Source organism: Otolemur garnettii, unplaced genomic scaffold, assembly GCF_000181295.1.
Source record: "Otolemur garnettii isolate 467f Iridium unplaced genomic scaffold, OtoGar3 scaffold00021, whole genome shotgun sequence".
In the NCBI taxonomy this organism is placed as follows: domain Eukaryota; kingdom Metazoa; phylum Chordata; class Mammalia; order Primates; family Galagidae; genus Otolemur; species Otolemur garnettii.
Genome location: NW_003852416.1, coordinates 5453963 through 5462506, shown reverse-complemented (window position 1 = coordinate 5462506; position 8544 = coordinate 5453963). Strand labels below are relative to the sequence as shown.

Genomic DNA, 8544 nt, shown 5'->3' with positions numbered 1-8544 from the left:
GATTACAGTAGTGTATCAGGATACAAAATCAACACTCATAAATCTGTAGCCTTTATATATACCAACAACAGCCAAGCAGAAAAAACAGTCAAGGACTCCATCCCGTTTAAAGTAGTACCTCACTAGACTCTTAGGGTATATACTTACTTTAAGGGTCTTCTTTGGGTAGTCTGCAGGGCCTAGCACAGTTCCATGCACAGTTCTGAGGATAGATGTAGAGGTGCATGTGGGTAGATGGACCCTTGCCAGGATTAGTGGAATGAGTGGGAGAATAGATGGATGGATGGGGGGGGGTGGGTGGGTGGATGATGGATGGGTGAAAGCATGGGTGGTTGGGTAGACGGATGGATGGATGGATAAATAGATGCATAGATACATAGATAGACGAATTGATTGAGTGAGTCAAAGGCCTACACTAACAAAAAAATTATAGTTTTTTTTCCTCCACTAGAATGGCTGTTTCCCTTGTCCAAGTGAAGGATGCCCCAAAATGGGGCACTATGCTGACCAATTTAAGGGGAAAACCAGTGCTGTGGGACAAACCTTTTTCCTGAACACAGGAGAAAGTGGTAACTTTACCCGTAAGTTTCCATTTTACTCACTTACAACTCTTGCAAATAATTTTAAAAGGTGCACCAGCCTTATTAGGCAGGATCATTGGTAGCAACTAAGAAAGACTCAGTTACAACCAGCTTAAGCTGTAATGTAAGGGTGGTAGAGTGGGATTTGTCTTGGGTCTCGTGGTCACCCCTTTACTCCATAACCCTAAGTCAAGCGAAGAAAGTACAATGATTAGCCCAGCTGAGGTCACATGCCTGCCCACCCACCCCTGTGGCAGGAAGGATGCATCTGGTGACAGAAGTGGGCAACATGAGGCAATGTCACTGTAAGTCAAGAAGTCACTGCATGACGATTATCTAACATAGCAGTCCTGGTACACACACCCCCCACACACATCTTGTATTGTTGCTGCTGTTGTTCTGCCCAGCTTCTCATTCAGAAAATAAAGATAGGCTGGGTGTCCATAGGTCAGTGGTTAGGGCATCAGCCACATGCTCCGGGGCTGGTGGGTTCAAACCCGGCCCAGGCCTGCTAAACAACAACAACAACAACAAAGCAAATAGCCAGGAGTTGTGGTGGGTGCCTGTAGGCCCAGCTACTAGAGAGGCTGAGGCAAAAGGATCTCTTGAGCCCAGGAGTTTGAGGTTGCTGTGAGCTATGATACCACAGCACTCTACCAAGGGTGACAAAAGTGAGACTCTGTCTCAATAAAAAATAATAAAAATAAATAAATAAATGCAGATAGCAAAATCATTAAGACTCATTTTCCACAAATAATACTGTATGATGGCTGAAGAGAAGAACAGTTATTTTCCAAGGGAGTTTTATATAGTGCTTTGTAAAACCCTTCTCACGTATTGTATTTCATGTAATCCTCACAATATTTATCATAAAAGGTAACAGTTTGGCAATGTCTACAATATGCATAGTCTTTTAACCTAGTCACTTGTTTCTCAGAACATATGATATAAAAATATGAATAGTTGCATGTGCGCGTAAGAAGGCGTGTTCAGCAAAAGACTGAGGGGAAAATCTACATGTCCACCAGCTCACGGATTAATGGCTAAATACTATTAAAAACTATGTGTAATCATCAAACAGGATATAGCTCTATGCACTGAAAACAGAAAACCTCTAAGGCAGCGGTTCCCAACCCACAGGAACTGTATTAAAGGGCCACGGCATTAGGAAGGTTGAGAACCACTGCTCTAAGGCATATGAAGTGAAAAGGAAAGTGACAAAATGACACACAATACACTTAAGTGTCATTTTGACAGACATGCCATAGACCAGTGGCTTATAAACAACCGAAATTGATTTCTCACAGTGATGAAGTCTAGAAGCCCAAGATCAGGGTGCCAGCACACTCCGGTTCTGGTGCACACTGGTGCACACTGCCACGTGTCAGAGGAAAACTCTCGGGTCCTTTTTATAAGGGCACTGATTCCTTTCATGAGGGCTCTTCTCTCATGACTTAACTATCTCCCAAACACCCCATATTTTAAAACCATCACTGAGAGTTGGGGTTTCAACATATTAATTTGGGGGTGACAGAGCCATTCCATCCATTGCACCATTTATCAGTCAGGAAATGCATGAGTAATCACCGCTGTCCTTCGTTCATCCAAGGGCACAGGCCTCGCTGTGTTGGTAAGGGATTGGGCTGACCTATATTTACTCCCCTCTGAGTCCCTCACCCCCACCTAGAATCTGAATTCTAGTTCCCAGGAATTCAATTAAGTCACATCTCCCATTACCTCTCACCCATGAAGTATTCTGAGCTTACAATGATAATGCTTCTATTGCTTCTTTGATAAGATGAGTTCAGTGAACTGATTGTATTTCTTTGGGCAGGTTGGCGATATAAGGTATCAGTCACACTGTCTGGAAAAAAGAAAGTGAGTGGGTACATCAGGATTGCTTTGTATGGGAGTAATGGAAACTCGAAACAACATGAGATTTTCAAGTAAGTTCAATAATAAAGTAATATAACCCTACTTACCATAATAGATTGTTCATAAAAGATTGGGTATAAACTGCTTTGTAAATCTAGGCATCTGTTATATAGAACCATTGAATCCTAGAACATCTGAGCTGGAAAGAAATCTGATTTAGCATCTAAGAGTGCAATCATCCCATTTTACAGATGAGAAGAGTGAGGCCCAGAGAGAAGGAACTCTATTTAAAATGAATCGTGTGCTAACTCCTTTTGGAATGTCAAGTCACCTGACTGAGGTTTTATGAACATTACTCTTTCCTCAGGCCATGCACATCTCTATGGTTCATCTCCCCACACGGGTTCACATGAAGCCATGGGCCAGCTGCTCCTTGCTATGTGGCTTTGGCACCTGGTTTTTGCTGAGGCTATACAGTGTTTGGTAAATACATGCTGGGTAAATGCATAACCTGTGCTGTAAAATTAGATTCTATTTTTGCAATAACTTTTGCATAATAATTTTCATGCTGAGTTAAATTTCTTTGACAACTTCCTGTGCTACATATGAGATGCTGACAGATGGCATTGGTTGAAGGCACGCATCTCTAAACATAGGCATTGCATCTATTGATTCTATAGAGAGAATTTATAGGGTTAATATGCCACCCCAAATATTATATTTTTATTTAGAGACAAACTAGAGCAGTGGAAATCTGGAATCCAGTGTTTTTAAAAGGTGTGTTGTGCACAAATACATTTGTGTTTGGGAAGCCCCTGGATGCATATGAAGTCATCTGAGGTATTTTCAGAAAACCAACAACAGCCGCCATTGTTTAGAGAAACAATGTGTTACTATCATCCTATGTATTATATATCCAGCTGATACGACATCCCTGTTATATTTTCAGAGGATCCCTCAAGCCAGATGCAAGTCACGTGCGTGACATTGATGTGGATCTCAATGTTGGGACAATCCAGAAGGTTAAGTTCATCTGGAATAACCATGTTATAAATCTCCTCCGGCCCAGACTGGGGGCTGCCCAAATCACAGTGCAAAGTGGTGCCGACGGGACTGAGTATGTATCATTTGTTCCATCTACGGCTGACTATTCATATTTATGTATAAATCTGTCCATCAATGCATCCACCCATCCATTCACCAACCTACCCATCTACGTATCCATTCTTCTGTATTTTTCTGTGCATCCACTAAACCACGTACCCATCCACCCACCCACTCACCTAGACTTCTGTGTCCTCATCCTTCTGGCCATCCAGCCATCCTTTCATATTTGTCCATTCATCTACCCAACTATTCATCTCAACTCTCCATTATCCATCTGATTTACTTTGAAAAATTAAACATCATTTTCCTTAGACAAAATTCACTGTGGCAGGGATAAGTCAGTTATCCCTGGTTGCGGTCATAGCTTAAAGAAATAGGCAAATATGAGACTGTTTCATCTCAAACAATAAGGCCAATGCCCAGGAAGCATGTGGGGGAAACCTGAGTTGATTTCAGATAGCCAATGTTAATTGGCTTGTTTGGAGACTGTGGCAGGAGAGGGTCTAGGCTGCGTTGGGAATCTGTGACAAGTTCTCATTCTGAGGGAATAGAGTCTTCTGTTGGGTCAGGAGGGAACATAACTGTTTTAAAATATGCAAAGAAAGAAGGACACTTTGAAAGAGGATAGTCAGAAAAGAGGATTTTAGAAAATGAGGAAAATGTCGATGTTACTTCTCAACTGCTCTCATTTAAGATGAGGAAAGTGAGATGTGGAGAGTTGAGTAACTTGTCCAAGACCAGGTAGGGAATCTTTTTTTTTGAGACAGAGCCTCAGGCTGTCCCCCTGGGTAGAGGGTCGTGGCATTACAGCTCACAGCAACCTCCAACTCCTAGGCTCAAGCGAGTCTCCTGCCTCAGCCTCCCGAGTAGCTGGGACCACAGGCGCCCACCACAATGCCCGGCTATTTTTTGGTTGCAGCCGTCGTTGTTTGGCGGGTCCGGGCTGGGGATTCGAACCCGCCACCTTAGGTGTACGTGGCTGGCGCCTTAGCCGGTTGAGCTATAGGCGCCGAGCCCCAGGTAGGGAATCTAAAGGAAAACTATACTGGGCTTCAAAACACATGCCGAGATCCTATTCAGCTGCATGACTTAACTTTGCTGGCTGTAAAAGCAGTAACACTCACTTGCTGAGTGCATTGTCGGAGGGATCACATGTCACAGTTTGGGGGCCGTTACTACAGGTGATATGTCCCAGGACCCACGTTTAGTGGATGTGCAAAATCGCAGACAACACCAAGCCCTGTGCTGTATGTCATGTGTTTTCCCATACACACATGCACATGCCAGACAAAGGAACGATGCATGCCCTAGGTGGGACGGAGCAGAGTGTGAGATCTCATCATGCTACTCAGAATGATGTGCAAGTTAAGACCTTTGAATAGTTTATTTCTGGAATTTTCCATTTAATATTTTTGGACCATAGCTGAATGCAAGTAACTGAAACCAAAGATGAAGGGGAGGAAGTACTGTACTCAAGGCCAGAACACAGTGTGAGGCACGAGGACTGATGTGCCATCCAGTGCTCTTTCCGCAGTGCCCTCCAGCTCACCCAGCTGGACGGGGAACTGAGAAGTCTGTGAGGTCTGGCTCTGCAGGGCACTGTGAAGTGTCTGGATTTCACCATATTTAGTAAGGTGGGGGTGAGGGTGGTCCTTGTTCTTAAGGACAGTACAGATCACACACTGTATATTGCAAACACCAGAGTCCCCCACATAAAGGCTCCCTCATCAAGGAGCGACATTCTGGCTAACCCCCAAGGGAGGGCTGGCTTAGCCACACTGTCCCCCTTGAACCAGAGACACCTGTGACCAGAGAAGGCCAGAAGTGCCCTGCATCTCAGGGAGTGATAGATAACCCTCCATCATCGTGTTTATTTTTAAGCAATATTATTGGGATATAATTCTTATACCCTACAATTCACTCATTTAAAGTATATGATTCAGTGGGTCTGGGTATGTTCACAAAGCTGTGCAACCATCACCACAGCCAACTTTAGAACATTTTCCCCACCTCTACAAGAAACCCCCTACCCATTAGCTACTCCCCATAGCATTTCCCCAGCCCTAGTCATCTACTCACCTACTTTCCATCTCTATTGGTGTTTCTACTCTGGACTTTTCATATAAATGGAATAACACGACATACATAGGCTTCCTTCACTTAGAAGAATGTTGTCAAAGTCCAGTCACACCGAGTGTCTATTGCACTTGTTTTTACTGACAAATAATATTCTGTTACACCGAAACCCCACATTTTATTTCTCCATTTAGCAGTAGATGGTCATTTTAGTTTGTCTCCACGTTGGGGCTGTTATGAATGATGCTCCTATGAACATTCGTAGACAAGATTTTGTTCTCATTCTTTTGTGTATATGAGGTTTGACAGTTAAGCTCATGAGCTCATCCTAGGAAAAGAGCCACATACCTCACTGCTGAATATCACCATGGTCACCTTTGAAGCACTCCCCTTGGGAAGCTCTGCACCAACACCAGTACTTAGTCCATACACTCAAAGTAATTTTGGAACTCTTTTTCTGGAATGGCCATTAGAGCTGTTGTCATGTGACCCTTGATGTCCCAGAGGTCATCTAAATGTCTTCCTTTCAATATTGCCTTTATCATTGGATAAAGAAAAAAGTCACTGAGGGCCAGATAAGGCGAGTAGGGAGGGCAGGTTCCGACAGTTGTATGTTTAGTAGCTAAAAACTCCCTCACAGCAGCACCAGGCGAACCAGTACACTATTGTCACACAAGAGCTCGTTTTTTTCATACACCTTTCTCATGCCAAGATTTTCAGTTAAGATTTTTCTCATTGTTCATCAATGTTTACTTGATCTTCCATGCTTCTCACAATTAGCTGATGATTTCGACAAATAATTTGACACGTGTTTTCAATGTTTCCATCAGTTCTGCTTCTTACTGGCCACTTTGACCTCTCTTCATCTGCGACTCTGTCCCCTCAGAAAAACATTTACTCCATTTGCACACTGCCATTTTCTTCATGGCATTACCCCCATAAACTTGGACTAGCATGTCCCTGATTTCACGTCCACTCTTGCCAAGTTTAACAAGAAATTGAATGTCTGTTCATTGCTCTAACACAAGCTCCGACACATAAAAACATGACGGCACACGAAAACATGCAACAACAATAATAAACACGCAGCAAGACCCGCCACACCTTGACACAGTCACAGCTGGGAGGCACTGGCATACCAAGGGAAGGAAACCTGCCTGAGTCGGGTGTAAGTGCTGTCAACATAAAGGCACAGTGGCAAGTTTGTGAATTTAATTGTCACACTGGCATGTACCTAGGAGCAGCATTGCTGGACCATATGATAAGTCTGTTTAGAGGAACTGCTAGACTGTTTCTAAAGTGGCTGCCACGTTTTATTTCCAGAAGGTGTGTATGAGGGCTCCTCTATGATCTTGACAGGACAGGGAAAGTCCCCCCGGGCTATCTGGGGCACCTCTGACCCCTGGAGCTCATTGCAAAGCCAGAAGCAACAGGTGCCCCGGAGACCCCTCAGCTTTATAAAGCTTTAGTTTCACGTGGCTGGTTCACTTAAGCACCCACGAGGAAAGAGGATGTTCTTTGAGCAGGTTGACTTGGTAAGAATCACTTGGGCCCTGCCTGGTGTAGCAGAGCTTTTCGGTCAAATGATGCTGAGCCCAGGGGTTACCTAATGCTATTTACTCACCTGACATCACACTTCCACGAGCTAAAGAGCCTCATGCTGAAAATGTTTTCTTCCACAGGTACAAATTTTGCAGCAATGACACTGTACAGGAAGATGTTTTACAGTCTCTTTACCCTTGTTAAAAACGTGGAGCAGCTCTTGTCCCTCTATCGTAATAAATGTTTTAATGCACTTGGCTTGAGGTTGATATTTTGACATTCTTCACATGCTGGGATCACATCCCAGAGAAGAGTATTGAAACGGTCCCCAGGTTTGCCACAGGTAATGCCTGGAACTCCCCGTCCACCCACTTTCACCGCCATCTCTCTGGCTAGACCCTTTGTGTGACCTGTTCTAATGCGTTTTATTTCCTTAGAAAATTAAGTTCTGTCCTCTTCGAAAAGGTCAGCCATGACTTGCTGCTTGACTGCTCCCACATTCTGCCCACCCGGCTTTTAACATCCTGGGGACAGAGTAGATATCACATAAGAGCAGCTTGTGGCGTGTGTAACTCCAAGCTATTAAGATTCAGGTTAACGTCTACCTTCAGTGTAGAGAAAGAAGGGCTTAAAATAATAACGTGAACATGGTACAAAATTCAAATGAACTGTCAACTAGTCTTACAAAACATAAGTATCTTTCTACTGTTGCCCTCAAGTCTCTCAGTTCTTCCCAGAAACAACTTGGATGTTTTTCTAGAAATATTCTGTACATACATATGTGTATATCTACCTCACGCACTCATCCCCACTACACCGTTTGTGTCCAAGCACAGAGGTAGCGTACTCTACAGACTGTTCTGCACTTTGCATTATTCACTAATATAAATTGGATATTATGGCTCGGTGCCATATACCAGCCACATACACCAGAGCTGGGTTCACATCCAGCCCAGGCCTGCCGAACAACAATGACAACTACAACCCAAAAATAGCCGGGCCTTGTGGTGGGTGCCTGTAGCTACTTGGGAGGCAGAGGCCAGAGAATCGCTTAAGCCCAAGAGTTTGAGGTTGCTGTGAGCTGTGATGCCATGGCATTCTACCCAGGGTGACAGCTTGAGAGTCTGTCTCAAAAAGAAAAAAATAAAATAAATTAGATTTATTTTATGAATAAAAATAAATGAGGTAGATATTTATGTATGTATAAACAGAGTATTTCTAGAAAAAAATCCAGATTGTTTCTGGGAAGAACTGAGAGACTTGAGGGAAACGGTAGAAAGATACTTAGATTTTGTAAGACTAGTTGGCTGTTCATTTGACATAAATCTTCTGAATCTTCATTCCTCATACAGCTTCATAGATT

General features: G+C 43.5%; 1 protein-coding gene across 1 annotated transcript in view; it reads left to right on the top strand.

Annotated features, from left to right (window-relative positions):
* The window catches only part of PNLIPRP2 (pancreatic lipase related protein 2), a 22704-nt gene extending 15265 nt beyond the window's left edge, over positions 1–7439 (top strand). The window contains exons 10-13 of the mRNA XM_003787138.2: positions 452–581; positions 2416–2527; positions 3406–3573; positions 7322–7439. Of these exons, the coding sequence (XP_003787186.1) occupies positions 452–581; positions 2416–2527; positions 3406–3573; positions 7322–7385 (474 nt within the window). The 3' untranslated portion in view covers positions 7386–7439. The remainder of the gene's footprint in view (positions 1–451; positions 582–2415; positions 2528–3405; positions 3574–7321) is intronic.
* The last annotated feature ends 1105 nt before the right edge of the window (positions 7440–8544 follow it).